At 38.0% G+C, this 17664-nt stretch overlaps 1 protein-coding gene across 4 annotated transcripts; it reads right to left on the bottom strand.

Moving 5' to 3' along the window:
- Positions 1-1808: 1808 nt before the first annotated feature.
- Positions 1809-16923, bottom strand: LOC149922088 (uncharacterized). 4 transcript variants are annotated; one of them, XM_090163850.1, is made up of 14 exons: positions 16885-16923; positions 10675-10881; positions 8488-9837; positions 7527-7990; positions 6966-7121; positions 6689-6850; positions 6389-6469; positions 6231-6312; positions 6063-6139; positions 4671-4808; positions 4418-4552; positions 4132-4283; positions 3787-3946; positions 1809-2336 (listed from the first exon to the last, which is right to left on the bottom strand). In XM_090163850.1, the coding sequence occupies exons 2-14, from the start codon at positions 10733-10735 to the stop codon at positions 2253-2255; spliced, it is 3102 nt and encodes a 1033-aa protein (XP_090019976.1). In that variant the 5' UTR covers positions 10736-10881; positions 16885-16923; the 3' UTR covers positions 1809-2252. The 4 variants fall into 4 exon arrangements, with proteins under 4 accessions (XP_090019976.1, XP_090019977.1, XP_090019978.1 ...); XM_090163851.1 differs by lacking the exon at positions 16885-16923 and adding an exon at positions 14339-14637; XM_090163852.1 differs by lacking the exon at positions 16885-16923 and adding an exon at positions 13266-13282.
- Between the last annotated feature and the right edge of the window lie 741 nt (positions 16924-17664).

Genomic DNA, 17664 nt, shown 5'->3' with positions numbered 1-17664 from the left:
TCCGCGAGTCCCGCTGACTGCCGCAGCTAGCCAAGATCTCTCTTTTCTTCTGGCCGCGATCCCCTTTCTTACAAAGAGGCACGCTCCACTACCCTGATAAAAAATGCCTCTTTCGACTCCTCAGCTAGACAGATTTGGCGAATTTAAATGCGTGAAGGGCCGAAGTATCTGCCTTCCTCTCCCGCGTGTTTAAATTCGCTTTAAGTCGAAGTTGAAGGGTTTAACTTGGCCGTTAATCCGTTGGATTATTTGCTTTCGAAACGTGTCCGGCTACTGGCTAATTTTTAAAAATCCCGAGTTTTCAATTTGCCAAATGGACAAGTAATTTCTGTTTCTAAATAAAACATAGGCGAATTGAAATTTGATATTAATGGGCGTATTTCCAGTGAAGGTTTGGTGTATACGGTAGTCAATGGAAGGGTGGGCAATACATCACTCAAATAAATTCAATAAGCCTTTCTATAAAGTCATTACGCTTGCCGAACTTGTTTTAATGTATCGCTTTCGTCACGAGATATACTTAGGAGTTCAGTTCAGTTCAGTTTTAAAGGCTATATCTTTATAAATTTAATTCGTGTTGTCTCGTTCAACTTGACGCGCTCGATACATCTAAACAAGAAGGCCAATGTTACTTTATAGAAAGGCCTATTAGACCAAGGATTCTATATTTAGAATCATTGATTAGACTGTGCTTTGTTTCAAAATTTTGGGGTGGCGGGGTGGTTAGCGCTTTCGCTTCGCAACAAGAGGAGCCGGGTTTGATCCCAGCTCGAGCCTCGTGGCATTGGATGCAAAACTCGGAACAACTCCTTCTGCGAAGAATTTGCAAGTTCTCTCCCCACTGGTTAAAGGGGTTTCCCCTATCCTTAAAAAACTTGTAGAGGGTAACGGTAATAGTTAGTGTAGGGAGCTGTTGACTCGCGTGGCATGAAGGGCTTGCCACCACCCTCTTACGCATTGTAACCCGGCCACCCGTTTAAAGGCATTATAAGTCGCTAGATGAATTGGGCGTAAAGTGGTGCCTTGGGTATTAGCCTAGCTGATTACTATTATACTTCAAACCTCCGCTATTTTGGTTCATTTATTTACAATTACTTAGTGATGGATTAACAAACAAATACGCTTCTAGGCTGCGCTTAGTCTTAGGATGGGGTATTAACCTCCGAGTGAGGTCAGAGGGGCGCTAATGAAGCTCAGGCCTAAAGGTTCGAGTGTAAATCAATCCACAACTCGCACACCTGACCTTAGTATTTATTTCTAACTCCTAACACCTCATAAGCTTAAGCCTACTCACAAGGAGACATCCCGAAGTGTAACCCACCGATTTTGTTCAAACTCGGGGGATTGGTAGACGTTCATGTATGATGAAAAATCCTAAAGGGAATTTATTCAATGGGCAACCGTTTTGCCATGGCAACGAAAAATGGAAATTTTCCCATTGAAAATAACATGGGGTTCTGACCGATTCCTAGGACCCCCCCCCCCCCCCTGTGAAAAATTTTACCAAATTTCGAAATTTCGAAAATGCCACAAAAAGAAAAAATAAATTAAAATTGTCAATAAAAACATCACAATTGATCAACTTTTGATCAATTTGAGGTCAAAATTTAATATTTTGTATTGTCAAAAACATTTTTCGTTGCCATGGCAAAACGGTTGCCCATTGAATAAATTCCCTTTACGATTTTTCATGATTTATGAACGTCTACCAATACCCCGAGTTTGAACAAAATCGGTGGGTTACACTTCGGGATGTCTCCTTGTCAGTCAATTCAATTAAATCCTAAAAAATATCTTGAACAAAATCATTTTAAATACAAAACAATACTTTTTATTTGGTGAATTATTTTAAAAATAATGTAATGACTACAATCTTCTATTCAGTGATTTCCGTCTCACATGACAAGACGTCTTCCATGCTTTTTCGCATAGAGAAAAAAACCGCACAAAATGGCGGCCATAGCCAAAGCTACCAGGTGAAATTACTCTATATGAGTAAATGAAGTATAAACGTTCGTTTTACAACTTACAGAAATATAAACTCTAGACCGCCTAGGTGAGGTTAATTGTTTTCATAGCGACACACTAACCACTCGTCATATTATTATATTTGTTTAAGGGGCTATTATAAAAAAGACCTGCTTTCTAATTAAATATTAAAGATTTAAAAATATATGAATATTGCTCGGTTAATTCTTTCGCTGTTCCTTAAATATTATTTGGCACTACCCTCCGACGCTTTCAGTCGTTCTTTAATGAAGTTTTAACGACATCAGCGACTTCAAAGACGGTCTTTGAGTCTGCGTTCCCATTTTAACGATAAAATCGTGGAGCACCTGTAATATAAAGGAAAGTCATTGCGTTAAAAGTCTATATCAACGTTCTCCTGATTGTTATTTGTTTAAGAATATATATAAAAGTCGCTTGATGACATAGGCCTAAGGTGGTGCCTTAGGTATTAGCCTAGCTGATTATTAATATTATATTTATTGTATTTAGAAATAAATATTCCATTCAAAAGTCTCGCTATTGAATATATTAGGTAAAATTACAAAGATGACGTAACTCCTTCTACGTTGAGTTTGCAAGTTCTCTCCCCACTGGTTTAAGGGGTTTTCCCCCGAGTTCTTCGGTTTCCCCTTCCATAAAAACTTGTCTAGGTTAACGGTAATTGTTAGTGTAGGGATCTGTTGGCTCGATCTCGTGGCACGCAGGGCTTGCCACCACCCTCCAACGCATTGTAACCCGGCCACCTGAATTAAGGGCTTCAAAAGTCGCATGATGACTTAGGCCTAAGGTGGTGCCTTGGGTATTAGCCTAGCTGATTATTAAAAAATAAAATTAAATAAATTAATTTCAGTGTTTACTGTTCATATCGCACCTTAGGGATTAAAATCTTCGACACCGGAAGTTTCCAGATTAAGGAATATTGTGCGCGTTTATCGCGTCGATTACATTTTGGTATCCCGATTTGCATCGATAAATTAATGGAATTAATTTTCCATTAACCGCTCTAGAGCGTTCGATATCGTCTCGATCAGCAATTCAGCTCCGTTTTGGCGCTCTCGAGTCGTAGTTTGAGAGTTTTTTGCGTTTAATACCAGGAAACTATAGAGGTTTACACTTGGAATGTCTAAGGTTCCATTGGGACGGTGATACGAAAGCGCGTCGAGAAAAAGGAGGGGCTTAACTACGTCAAGTGTAAGACGTAACACGACATTTCAAATTCATTGGCTCGAGGTTTGACGCGAAAAGAATGCGTCGTCATGCTAACAAATAGGCGATCTTCCCGCGCAAAATAGGCTTATAAAATAATGGATTTAAAAACCTCAATTGACGGCTTTTAAAATTCATTTTGCGCGTGAAAATACCTCTACATGTTATGGTCAAAAAAGCACGCAAAAAAGGCTGTGAGCCCAAGACATGTACCTGTAGTGTCTCGCGCTAAAACGTCATTTCAAAATCCGTCCATTTGATATCGTACTTAATAATTGGAAGTAATTATAACGTTCTTCGTGAAAGAAGTGTAGTGATACCTAATTTCAGGTATTTGTATGTTTATAAAAGAGATAATCAGGTAAGCTAATAATATAATAACCATGACTAGGCTTAATGACGAGTTTTCGTCGAATTAGGGTAACGTGGCGCGAGTTTTCCCGCTTTAAGACACGCCCGTTTATACGAGCTTCATCACCGCCGTAAAAATCTTCCTTAGACATTCCAAGTGTATACCTATATAGTTTCCTGTTAATATCTACTTTTGGATGACGCGTTTGGTTGAGTTACCTCGTGGATCAAAATGTACTGTTGGAGGTTGTGAACGGCCCCGTATCGTTCGTGTCTGAGCCTGGAGACGCATCTCTGGACGTCCACGAGGCGGTTCTCTTCGTATTCCTTCATTAGAATATCGATGGCGATGACGGATCCCGTTCGACCAGTTCCTGGGCTAAAACCACCCAAAAAAAAAGAAATCTTAAAAATCTTCGTCCGTGTAAGAGAAAAAAAATAGAACGTAAAGGCTTTAAAATCGATAGATAACCGAATGCTAAGCCCGTTTAAGACCAACCAAAAGGTTTTATACGGTATTAGTATAGGGTTCTAGCTTTTGGTTTTCAATCTTTGTCGCCAAACCTGCAGTGGACGACCAGAGGTCCGGATGAGCGATGAGCGGCGTGGTTTCGAGTCTCCAAAATGAAGGAGAGCAGCGAAGAGTGATCTTCGGGCACTCGATGGGCCGGCCACGCGGTGTACCACAAATGAATCACTTCTCTGAATAGATTTCTCTGTTTCCCCCGAAAAAGGAAGAAAATGAACGCTCTCTTTAGCTAGGTGATCTCTTTTTTCCGGGGGAGGGACGGGGGGGTTCGGCTTAGAACGAAGCCCTTTTGGTTTTCAAATGAATGAACTTTGTTTTTACCTCAATTTCGTACAACTTGAAAGTGGAGACGACGAAATTTTCCCGTACGTCTTTGCTCTGCAAGGACACTTGAAAGTCCCCGTACGCTCGGTTACAATCGTGAGTATTGTCCGGGAAGTAGGCTGCGCAACGACTCTACGTTAATCGATGGAGAAAAGAGTGAGTGGGAGTCACCACGACAATTATTCCTTGAAAGATTTTCCCGGGACTTTGATAAGATCTCCGAGAAAAAGACGAACAGAACTCTACTTACCGCGCCATTTTCGTCCAACTGGGTCAACATAAGTATCATCCGACTCTGCTGTTCCCACACCATCCTCCAGAAATCATTCACCGTTTCCGGTAGCGGTCCTTGAGTCGCTATGTACTCTTTCAACTTACCGCCGTAGCCCTACGAGTGTTCGCGCAAAACACCAAATTAGGGTGTGTCGACTTTTAATTTAAAAGTAAATTGTCAAAATGCTTTATTACGAAACACCAAAATCTGGTAATTTAATTTTTGAGTTAATTAAGGGTTTGACCTAGCTTAATTGACCATGACGTCACTAAATGTCTCATTGTACCAGAAGCACATATAATACTTACAGAATAAGTATTCAACTACTCGTATGTACCTTCACAAGCTACAATGAGCGCGAATCATAACTCTAAATTTACCAAGTGTATTACTTCGCATGACGATGTAAACCTTAGACTGCTTTGGGATGTTTAATAATGTTTAAACCATATTATTTCCTATGCATAATGGTTTGAGAAATCACTGTACTGAAGTATTTTTGCCCACATTATTTTGTTTTTCTAAAATCAGTGGGAACTTGTGGAGGTACGTTTCAAAGCAATACCATAGCAGTAATGCAGTCTAAGATACGTATCATACAGGGTGTTTCAAAAGGTTTCGCAAAAATTTTAAGGAGCTGTAGGGGTGAGTTGAGAAGTATGCGTGTTTTTTCCCCATTTTCCTACGATGAGTTAATAGAGCGCCAGAGAGCTTCAAAGTGTGGCCTACTAGGCCCTGGAAGTAGGCTGCAAAAAGCGCAAAACCAAGCAGCAGGGAAATGCGAACATTAAGGTTTGGGTTCGTGTGATAGGTGAAAAAAGACTTTGTAAACCAATCGAGGTAACCAGCGTAACAGTATTTAAAGTCGTGATGGACCGCGATTTCTCATCACTTTCAAACTGCAACAATGGAGTTCACTTCTGAAGAACTGACTGATATTCATTTCGTGTATGGACTATCGGATGGCAATGCTTTGGCTGCTCAACGTCTCTCCCAGGAAAGGTACCCGAACTGGCGCATCCCCGGCTCACGGACTTTTGCCAATGCCTACTTCCAGGGGCTAGTAGGCCACACTTTGAAGCTCTCCGGTGCTCTATTAACTCATCGTAGAAAAATGGGGGGGGGGACAGGCATACTTCTCAACTCACCCCCTACAACTCCTTAAAATATTTGCATAACCTTTTGAAACACCCTGTATTCTTCTGATCATACTAATAATTTTTTATCAGAGTTTAACAATGAAACTAATTTCATATTTTATTTATATTACTGTTTGAAACAAGTCTTAACCAATTATCGTTCAACGCGAAACTACGACCATAAAAGTCCATAAAGCATTTCAAGAATCTAATACGTGAACTTAATTACCTTAACGTAATTGGCGTTAATGTAGTCCGAATGATCTTCGTTGTTAAGCGTCGACAATGTAACCTTCGTTTCGGGATCTGCGTCGAAAGAAAGACGAAATTAACGCTTGTCATTTATGCCAAACGTGAACTGTAACCTTTGTAGAATCGGTTTAAAATGAATCCTTACTCGGGATGACGTTAGCGTATCTGTTCTTAGCCTCGGTCCCTTCTGGTACTTCTTCCAAAGATGGGACGCAATTGGGTAACTTCTATATATTCAAAATAAGACAGTCTCAATTTGGAGATGAAAAACTACTAAGATATAAAAAAAAGATGTTTTCAAACCTTAAATTCTTCCTCCAACAATGTTTTGTTGTTAATGGCGTTCGTTAAGTTGGAGAAACTTAAGGGATGACTCGGATATTCCTGATAACGGTAAAAAGGGAAACTATTAATAATAGCAATCCAAGATTCGAGGAAGGAAGGAAGGGAGCTTAAAAACCCTTTCGTTTATTATCCGGGGGAGCGTTTCTTTCTTCTCGAAAGCTCGCTAACCACGCCACGTCTTGGGTCATTCTCGAAGAACGCGTTATCGGGGATGTTTCCCCCGAATATAATGGCAGCTGGGCTTAAGGCGGGACTTACGGGTTCGTCGAAAGCCTGATTTAGGAAAGAACGCAAAGACAATCTTCCCCTCTTGCGCCTGCCGCTTCCCGCCCGACCTGGGAACGAATCCATGTTGAGTCCGTCCATCATGTTGGGTGGCAGGGCTGCTCCCGAATGACCACTCTTTTGTTTCACTACCAACTACGAAAAGAACGGAAACGGTAGACAAAGAAATAAGTAACGGTTTTTCTCTCCGTCTCGAGTGTGTCTGATGGAGATTACGTAGAAAGAAAACAGAGAGAGAAAGGGTTCTTACTAAAACGACGCTGAGCGTAATGAGACATATGGCGGCGATGACTGACAAAACTATGCCCGTAATAATGCTGGTACTGGAAAAATCCGGAAGACTTGTTTTGGTGAGTCGGCCGTTTTCGCCTTCATCCGTCGGAGCGTACAGAGATACATGCAACAACTGTAAATACACGCGTTAATGATTACTTCGAGGCTGGAGTTGACGTTTCTATACCGCCGCGTAAAGGCTGGTTTTCACTAGGGCAAAAACGACGTCGACGCAAAAATATGGCATTAGGCCTAACGGGGATTTTTTCCGACACGACGGTGAACGTTGACGCAAAAATATGGAATTAGGCCTAACGGGGATTTTTTGCCGACACGACGGTGAACGTTGACGCAAAAAGATGGCATTAGTCTTAACGGATTTTTTTTTTTTTTTTTGCCGACGTGAACGCAAAAAGATGGCATTAAGCCTAACGGGGATTTTTGCGTCGTGTTGTTTTTGCCCTAGTGAAAACCGGCCTTAACGCGTCTTTTACGCCAACGATCTTCGCATGAGTTACGAAGTTGGCTCGAACCTTACTTTGTTCCCGAATTTCCCCACAAAGTCGTTCATGCTACTCCTGAGTCTCTCACCGACAGTTCGTGTCATGGATCGGTCGTATTTTCCCTCTTCGTCTTCTACCAGAAACAGTATGTTGATGTTATTCGCGTCCCGCGCTGATCGGTGGTTATCGTCGTCCGTGTATTGGGAACATTTGACGTCAATGTCCAAGAACTTGATTTGGTCCCTGGTGACGGTCTTGTTCGTTTCATCTCGAACTATGTTAGCCAAGGTGCTCTGATAGCCCGCTTTGTTCGAACAGAAATCGCGCCAAGAAGATGACAAGGTTATGTTGACCAGAACTGGATAGGTGTCTTTGTAGTCTCGAATGGTTGGTGGTTCAGTTGTCGATGGTACGTGTACGCTCGGAAGGGGAGCTACTGTCGCTTCAAAAGCCGGGCTGGTCGTACTTGGTTCAATTACCGGTGACTTGGTCCGAAAATCTATTTGGACAATTGGGCGAAGTTAATTTTGAACCACATAAACCCGCGATTCCCTCACGAAAATGGTGGATCCAATTTCATTCCAATATTATGTTCAAAATTGGCCAGATTCAAATTTATTTCCTAAATTTAATTTAAAATTGGGCAGATCCAAATTTGATTCCAAAATTATATCCAGAATTGGAGAGATCCAAATTGTATTCTAAAATTATATCAAAAATTGTGCAGATCAAATTACAATATGTAAAATTCAACTTTATTCCGATTTTATCCAAAATAGAATTGGACTTCAATGGGATGTATTTTAATTCTAGTTGGAACCAAATTTGGACACTGGATCAGATCATTTTCGTAAGGGTTATCAATCTTTTATTTGTGCCAATTTTATGTTGTAGTTAGTCTTATGTCAAATGGTAACTTATATACAACCAAAAGATTGAAAATCACGGCTGAATTTTTTAGGAATCTTTTATACTGAAGTACGATCCTGTATTTACCTGTTTCTGTAAAAAGTAGCGTAGTGACTAGAGAAGATGATGTCATTGGACTAGGTAATTTCCCAACCGTAGAAGACCTGTTTTTATGGCTAGGCTGGACTTTGTCGGGATATCGCGTGTAGGGATCCTTGGGTTCGATGACCTTAGGGACGTCGTATGTGTATTTAATCAGGTTCGAACTGATAGGGATATTTTCGATCGTCAAATCTTTACGAGGTTCGTCCGTTTTTCGAACGGCATCCTCCGCACTTTCGCTATTTTCACTAACTTCGGGGCGCACCGCGGGACGCGTCACGTTCACGTCCTCAACGACGGTTTTGCGTTTAACATCCGGCATCAACGAAACGTAGACTAAAGTGGGACTAGTCATCGAAGACTGCAACGAAACGGTGCCGTTTCTAGGATTCGAATGGTGGTACTCCATTCTACTGTCACCGTCACTCGGGTTGGTGTCGTTTTGATGGGCCCTGGTTGGTAATCTTTGGGTCGGAGATGGTTTGATCTCATTACCGATATTAGCGTCGTTATCTTTATGGGGGCGTGTGGGAATTTTTGGTGTCTTATTTGTAGTTATATTTGTAGCTATATTTGTAGCTATATTCGTAGTTATATTTGTATCTATATTTGTAGTTATATTTGTAGTTATGGTTTTCATTGAGTCGTTGCTGATAACGGAAGAATCAATGACGCTTGCCGACGTCTCCTCGAAGACGGCAGACCTATGGACAATCGGCGTCATAGTCACTAAAGTGATTGTACTGGTATGACTTATTACCGTAGGCTCTGTTTTGTTTGGTAAAATTTGACTAGCAATAGTTGCGGCTGAAGAACTGGACGTTTGAGCTGTGACCTTCAATTTCGTTTGAAGGTCGAGAGGGCGGGTGGAGTTGGAGTCGTCGATTAAATAATAATCGACATTGTCCCGGAATTCCGCTTGGGCGGTGGGAACTCCAGCGTAATCGAAGTTGCTGACGCTCCAAGAAGATATACTGGACAACAACTCGGACCGTATAGACGATATGGTCAGTCTAAAATCATCCGAGATCGACGATTTAAACGCGTTCCCAAATTCAGTGTTCGGGAGCGCGTGGTTTTTTGGGAATATATCTTCCATCTTGGACGGATTTCGCTCTTGTAACCCTCGAAACGCGATTTCCCTGGACGGTCCTAAATCTATTTCCAAAGTCTCGTAGGCTTCGTCGATCGCCGGTGTTCTAAAGTCCTGGGAATTGTCTTTCGTATTGGCATCGGATGGTAAACGATTGAGGTCCGTCGTCGCGTCCGTGTCTCGATGGGATCTTTGTACTTTCGTGCCGTATTGATTATCTTCTTCACCCAGTAAAACTCCATCTGCGAACCAAAATATCGGATTAAATCGGGTAATTGGAACCATTTGGTACTAAGACTTTTCTTTATTAAAGGGTGCGTCAACTTGAAAAGAAAATCTCCTTATTTTACGAATAAAGTCTTGTAAGGAAAAAAATCTTAAAGCAAGAATGCTTCAAACCGGAAACCTTAGAATTTTAATGACTTCATATGACGTAAGATATAATACCAGGAATATTGAAAACCGCAACGTAGCAGTAGAAAAAATGCAAAAACGTTTTGGACAGAGACACGCAATATATTTGGGACCAAAATTATATAACAAAACTGATAAAAATGTGAAAAAATGTGAAACTTTAATACTATTTGTGAAACTAATAACCGAATGGTTAATTAGTTTAGGAATCCAAAATTTAAATAATATGCTAAGAATGTAATTTAAGATGTTTTTTGTTAATTTTCGCTTCGAAAACAAAATTGTTTACCTTTAACTGAATATTAATATAATAATTTATGTGAAAACTAATATTCCCGGTCACGCACGAGCACTGTTGCTCATGTGGACAAATGGGAAGATACGCTATATTTGTATTATTTGATTTGGTATAAAAGGTCACAATAAATAAAATAAAAAAGTAAAGTACATTCATATTAAACATATTAAATTGTGAATGTTTTAAGGGCGCTGCTGTCTTGAATTCTTGTTATAAACTATCTTAAAAAGCAATATTATAAATCTTACAAGAAACTTGACGTCAGTGTAAAAAATCAAACATATCTCACAAGAGATCTTCTCAACTTGACGCACCCTAACTTTTAAAGGAGATTTGTAAGCTACGCAATTTCGTAGTAAAAACTTACTATAAAACTGCAAAATGAAAATGATTAAAAAGGCTTTGTTTTTGTTTCGACTACTGTCCATGGCCTCTATTCACTCGCTGAGGAGGTTCACAGGGAGCTGTTTTCGCGGAATTGATCGCGTCCACTTCGCAATGACCGTCGGAAAAATAACAAATCCATGATGGAAGTTCCGATGGCAACATCGAATTGGTTGAGCTCAGCCAGTATCTGTAGTTAATATTAACGATTTAATAAGGTGGTTTTGTTCGGTTATCGCTTAGAGTTCAATTACATCAGCTTTGAAAGTTAAGGACAACAATGATCCTCCCCGATACTGTTCACGATTAATTTTTTCGTAATCATTTATAATCGCGTTTATTTCCTTTTATGGGTTATCTCTTTTACAATTTATGTACATCATTTCATTGCGAATCGAATTTCGTAAGGAAAATAATTGTGGGAAAATACATAAATATAATTTACATTTACAGCGTTAATTCTTTCCCCCTTTCCGCCCCTTCGCAGAGGGGGATGTCACGGGAAAGGGGAATATGGATAGTCAGAGGGGGGTAGGTACATTTGTTCGAATTTCAATCGTCTGAACGGTGGAACAAATGTTCGAATTTCATTCGTCCGAACCGCCGAAATAACAAATGTTTCAATTGTTCGAATTGGACAACTTGTTTGTTTCATTCGTCCGAATCGGTAGCATCACTTGTCCGAATTCTGTCGCTAAATTAGAATTTCTTATTGCTGTTTTTTTTTTTGGTCTGGACTCGGGATTTTGTTTAGTGCAAGAATAAAAAATAAAAAACTACATTGTAAATATCGTTGCTTGTTCAAGTTGTTTTTTCTTAATTGTTGCTATATCTATATATTGTATATTTTACTTCATATTCGTCTTAATATCGATCAATGTTGTGGATATTTTTAGGTTAGGTTAGGTTAGGTTCACGTTAATGCTACTATTTTCTTATATTAACAATATTTTTTTTAAAAACCACCAATTCCTAATGTTCGAAAAGACGGACAAACGATTATTCGAACAAATGAAATCGCCAATAAAGTTAACATAAATTGAACGACTAAATCACCAACGAAAGTTGTGATAAATTTTTCGAGCAAATGAAATACGTTTTCGGACATACGATCCTGTTTTCCGGCATTCGGACAAATGATCATTCGGACGTACTCTGTCTATAGCAATTTATAACCTAACTAGTATTTAATTGAAACTGTATCGCACCTATAATGTCGAGGTGAAGGTTTCAGAAATAAATCGAGTTAATATTATCTTTTCTTGATAAACCACAAAAAAAGATATAGACTACCTTACTTGATGGTAATATTTCTTCATTATCATACAATATCATAACCATAATATAAGTTTAATTTAAATTAATACGTTTAAAAAAGTTTTTTATCTATTAAAAAGAGTTTTAAAATATAACGAAACATCAAACCATAATAAAAAATCGCATTCATGGATTTAATTTTATCCTCAATTCGCGACCGTCTTTATCTTGAACGTGAGATTAGTGTTAAAACTTCAACCTTGTCGAGATTGCGCAAATTACGATAGCAAGATAAAATATTTTTTCCGAATAATATAAAAACCTATATGTTACTTAATGCTTCGATCCCCGTCTGAACGCTAAATAATTTGTCTAAATAATGTTATTCCTCCATTCAAATGATTCTTTCCCAACCGTGACCCCAATTCGCGGAAGCACCTCCAATATCCGATCGTATCCTTGTAACATTGCTTTCTACCGGGGAAAGCGCTTGGGGGCTCTCACTTATACAGAAAGGGAAATAATCACCTTTAAAAATTTATTCGTCAAAATAAATCTTGTATAAAATAATCCTACTATTTTACCTTACGCTAGATTTCTATTTTTTTTATTATGTCCTTGCGAGGGGGGGGGGGGGATTATTTACCTAATATTGAACTTGGTTTCAATCATTATTTTTTTTAATCATTTGTTTATTCCATAATGTTCTATAAGGGAAAGGTCTATGGTATTTGCGTTATTTGGTTCTAGTTCCAGAAGACTGTGAAATGTCTGCTCATAATAGGTTTTGGTGATTTTAAAATCAATAGTTAATTAGGCCACCCAGGATGTGTATTAGTTAATTAGTTATAAGCTAGGAAATTTAATTAGCTCAAAAGTCACGGCATTATTATATCTCATTAACTAATCAACTAAAAATCAATAAGTTGAAACGAACCACCTATGGACTGCATCGCAAAGAGTGATAGACTTCATTACGGACTTCTCTACTTATTCGCGTATTTTAAAAATCAATAACATCATTTTATATTTATTATATGCATAGAAAATTTGTATCCGGAACATGTAAATGTGAATTCAAAATACTAATTATGGCAAGAACTTGAAAATGAACACGCGCTAATATGAATGGCGTGCGTTATGTTACCCCAAATGAAATAGGAAATAATTTAAATATAGCACCATCTCAACAAGGATTTCCTTTGTAGGGATAGAAAGTACTTGACATGTCCATTTTTCTTATTATTTTTTTTGGCAATTACGTAGCCGAGACGGAAGTGGGCGGTGGTGAAATTCATTAAGGGACGTTCAACTTACGGTTGTGATGGTCAGTCACCGCTGACCGCGTGTTTATAATTCTATCTCAATCCGAATCGATACGTTTTTTGCCGCTTGAAAATAATTTATATAATGGAAGCAAGTTACAAATCCCGCTGCAAAATATCGTTCGTTTTATCTATGACTAGAGTTTATAAAAAAAGGTGAACTAACGTTGGTAGGACTTTCCAATATTTAATCAGCCGTCGATATTAAAAGTAAAATAACGCTATTTAGAAAAAGGTAGAGAGTGCACGCGTTAAGTGCAAAGTTAATAGCAATAAAAAATGGCAGGTGGTTTATGTCCTGCGTGGGTAATATAGTAAGTGAGCCCTACGCCTATCAAGTCTCCATCGCGATACTATGAAAATCCGCCTTTTTATTGTAAGAAATTAACGTCGATTAGATATGATTGGAAACAGACGCGTTATTTTAAATATTCCTTAGTAGATTTGGATACAGTTCGTACCATCGCTCCGCCTTTCGACGGTCCTGCCATTTAACTTCATAAATGAACCCAAATATTTTACTACCAAACCTACTATTTAAAAGAATTCGGGGTCTTTATTTCGCGTATTTTCTTCCTGGTTTAGGAAGAGAGAAAATATGGTCATGCTTTTATGCTTTTCTAGTTTATCCAATTTTCTGAACAAAAGTCTGCTCGTAAAGCTTCAGTTACGTCAAATTACTGTTTTCCATATAGGCCTACTTTTTGCCAAATATTTTAACTTTGTTTATAAAATGAAATTAAAATTATATTAACGAAATAGAGTGTACGCGTAACCTGATATTGCAACGAAGTTACCGTCTTAGGGGGACTAAATCACTACCGCATTTAGTGCTAAAGTCAACTGTCAAAGATAATTTAATTTTAATCAAAAATTAGTAAATGTAATAAATTATTTTTTTGATAATACTTAACTGTGGCTTTGGCCAATTTTGACATAAAAGTACTAACGGTTATAGTATAGTTATAATTATTTATAATTAAATACCGTTTCTAAAAAACTACGTATCTTTGATATCGATTTTGTCAGAGAAAAAATTGATTTTACGATTAAAAGTAAACTTACATTTTAAGAAGAATTTAAGAAATAGTTCGTCCGATTCGTAAGTTAGTCCGCGTTTGAACTGAAAATGTTGTCAATTTCGCCTCCCACTCTCGACCAACGAAGCGTTTCGAAGCGCGTACGTCGTTTCTATGACGACCGAAATGACCCAAACATTTAATAGAAGAAAGTTTTCCTCTCGCGCCAAGGGTGCTATTTTGCCATATACGACGAATACGGAGGAGTGATCGACTGTAGGAACAGACGCGGGAGGCGGGTTTTCACTATCATTCTCACGATTATCTTCTCAATCAAGGTCTGCTATTTCACGGCTTTTGATACGATACAAAATAGGATTCGTTTACTAAAATTAGTGTTGTAAGTCGGAAAAAAAAGTTTTCATTCCGTGATTAGTCTAATATATTGTTTGCAAAATGAAATAAAGCGGTATTTTCGCCTCATTTTTTCGTATCTGAAAGTAAAACTAAACCTCTAACAATGTAACGCTATTAATGTTTTGTAGTATGTTTACTGATATTAGACATTTTAGATCGATAAAAAGTTAAAAACATTAAAAACCCTTAAAAGGTAATTTATGTTTCAAATTTTTATTTTTCCGATTTGCGTAAAATTTTCCGGAAACTTTTCTGGAAAATTTTCCGCATTTTATTTTTCCGGAAAATTAACAATACTACTTTAAAAGGTTATTTCTATGTCCTTAAGGGGGAAGACTACAGTGGCCATTGTCTACCTTTGCGCTATTTCAAGCTGAACTCTTTTAATTTTGTATTTTATCTTATAAAATTAATATTTCAGTGTAAAACAGCCTCATTTTTAGTGACTAAAATAATTTTTACAATTTTAATTTTAAAAGTAATTAAGTAAATGCGTTTTAATTCGGACCCCCGGAGCTTAACAAGTTGGGCAAGCGCCCAAACTACCCTTTAGTTAGAACCTTATATATCGTTAACTATTAATATTATAATTATCAAAATTATTTTAAGCACTAGAGGAAGGTTCAGCCAAATAAGAAAAATATAATTAAATTATGCAATTGTTAAAACAGAAACGTTCAGCTTGAACGAAAAAGAGGCTTTTACTATATTCTTCCCCCTTAAAGGAGAATTGTGCCCACCCTAAAATTGGTTAAAAACCATTTAAATGGATAGAGGACGTCCGAAAATGGTAATTCAAAAAATTTCATGTTAATATTTCCAGTATTTGATTTGTTATTAGCAACCAAATTTCGTGTTTTATCCCCCCCGACTCGAGAATCTAATAACCGCTTTGTTGAACCTACCTGCAGCGCCATCTCGTGAACGAAATATTATTTTCCCAGGTTTTATCGTTTTTCGGTCGGAGCTGTCATCTGCTACGACATTCTCCATGGTTTTTTAACCGAGTTATATTGGTAGATTGTAGTTAATCGTGTTTTTAATATGCCTTACACGCCGCCCTTTCTCAAATTTTTGCCGCTACATTCTTTTGGCACTGCACGTAGGTTCAACCGCAATTTCTGAAATTTTTGAAGCCGTTTGATGTAGGTTGCGGTCTTGCGGAAAAAGTAGCGTAACTTTTTAAATACTTTTCCAATAACTATAAAATTTGAGGGACATACTTATTAATATATTTTCTATCTTTCTGTAAAAAAACCTCGTAAATTTTGGTTTTGGTGACAGTTCTCCTTTAAAGCCTAAGAAATTTGTATTTCTAAAAACTTACATATTTCAGATATAACCATAACTTTGGCTGTTTTAATAATATTAAATCTTTAATGTATCCGAGACCGAAAACTATAACTGCGCCCCCTTTGGTTCGCCATTGAACCCTAGATAGGTAGCGGCTAAAGCAGACGCTATCCTCCACGTTATTCATAAATTTGAATTTATAAATAATGATACTCAACTTAAAAACAACAATATACATAAATTTTACGAAAATTACGGAATTTATCAAATCCCTTGTAATTGTGACTCTGTCTATGTAATTTTAAATTCAGAATTAATGAGCACAAGTTGGCCGTCCGTAATTTAAAAATTAATGAATCAGCCCTAGCCGAACATGTATCTAACACTGGACACAAACTTGATTTCGAAAAATTTACCTGTTTGTTTATTAATTTTAATTTTAATAATGATACTTGCATTTTAATATAATTTTGGCATCGTTTGCTTGTATTTTAATACGTTTATTTACGAAAAAACGTTCTTATGACTTTTTAATTTGTCTGTAGCAGACGCTAGATCATAGGCGCAACATCGGAGAAGCTAGCGCCGTTACGCCCCGCGAATTCAGAGGATATTATTATCACATTCGGTGTTAACCTGTAGGCTGTATAAATTCTAGGTCAAACCATAAGTGTATAATATTGTTATATAAGTTTTGTGTCCGCTTGCTAACGCGTCACATGTAGCCTTTGACAGCGCCTCGCTAGGGGGAGATTTTGTTCTGGTCATGACGACACTCCGTTACTAGCTCTCAGTAAAATATTCCCCAAAATGACAAACTTATGAAAAATTTTATAGACTTATGGTCAAACTTATAAAGAAATATAAAATGTTTTCTCTTACGTCACAAGACAGAGCTTTATATTTGTACAGTCTTGGCACGCGCACTCGAAAATACGGAATTCTAGCACATTAAAACAAGATGACCATGCGTACTGCGTAGTGTATATTTGTAATATATTACATTTTAGTCATTAGTCATTTTTTATTTAGTAGTAATAAAAAATAAGTTACATCAAGGGAAATTTAATAGTATCTACTTTTATAGGTTGTTTGTGAAAAATTCCTTAATTTTCGCGCTTTATATTTTGGTTTGAATATCCCACCAAAAACCGCAACTTAGTGCCTTTTTTATCTCTAAATACATTCTCAATCTACTTTCAGAAGGTAAATTTAAAAGGAGAGCCAACTAAGCCACTTCCTTGGAAGGCCGCTGGTTATATTGCTAATATATAAGTAAAACATCTTCAAGGAAATCGTCAATAAGCAATATTTCCGAGAGCCAGGAACTGCTTGTTAATGTGGTGGTGGAGTAATTCGAACTTTCGCTTCGCAGCAAGAGGACCAGGGTTCGATCCCAGCAGTGGCGTAACGAATTGACGTGGGGCCCAAGGTTGAACGCGAAAAAGGGGCCCCCACCCTACGTGTTTTTAAAACGCACCGATGAAGGTCAACTTAACCAAGTTCAGACTCAGGGGCGAATTAACCATTAGGCAGAGTAGGCACGTGCCTAGGGCGGAATTTTTCTAGGGGCGCCAAAACTCTGATAAAGCCCCACGGTCCAAGTACTTGGCTTGCCCCTACTTAGTTGACCAGCCCATTCAGGCCCCTCTCTACCATTGG

Source organism: Leiobunum rupestre, chromosome 11, assembly GCF_980474605.1.
Source record: "Leiobunum rupestre chromosome 11, qqLeiRupe1.1.hap1, whole genome shotgun sequence".
In the NCBI taxonomy this organism is placed as follows: domain Eukaryota; kingdom Metazoa; phylum Arthropoda; class Arachnida; order Opiliones; family Sclerosomatidae; genus Leiobunum; species Leiobunum rupestre.
The sequence above is the reverse complement of the archived record's forward strand: the minus strand, read 5'-3'. Positions and strand labels throughout refer to the sequence as shown.

What these genes read in the sequence shown, in the direction of transcription:
- LOC149922088 (XM_090163850.1), bottom strand. Translation starts at nt 10,735, where the DNA reads ATGGACAGTAGTCGAAACAAAAACAAAGCCTTTTTAATCATTTTCATT. An exon ending in TTTCATTTTGCAGTTTTATA is followed by an intron (nt 9,838 to 10,674) that starts GTAAGTTTTTAC and finishes TTTGGTTCGCAG; the next exon opens with ATGGAGTTTTACTGGGTGAA. An exon ending in TTACGCTCAGCGTCGTTTTA is followed by an intron (nt 6,851 to 6,965) that starts GTAAGAACCCTT and finishes TTCTTTTCGTAG; the next exon opens with TTGGTAGTGAAACAAAAGAG.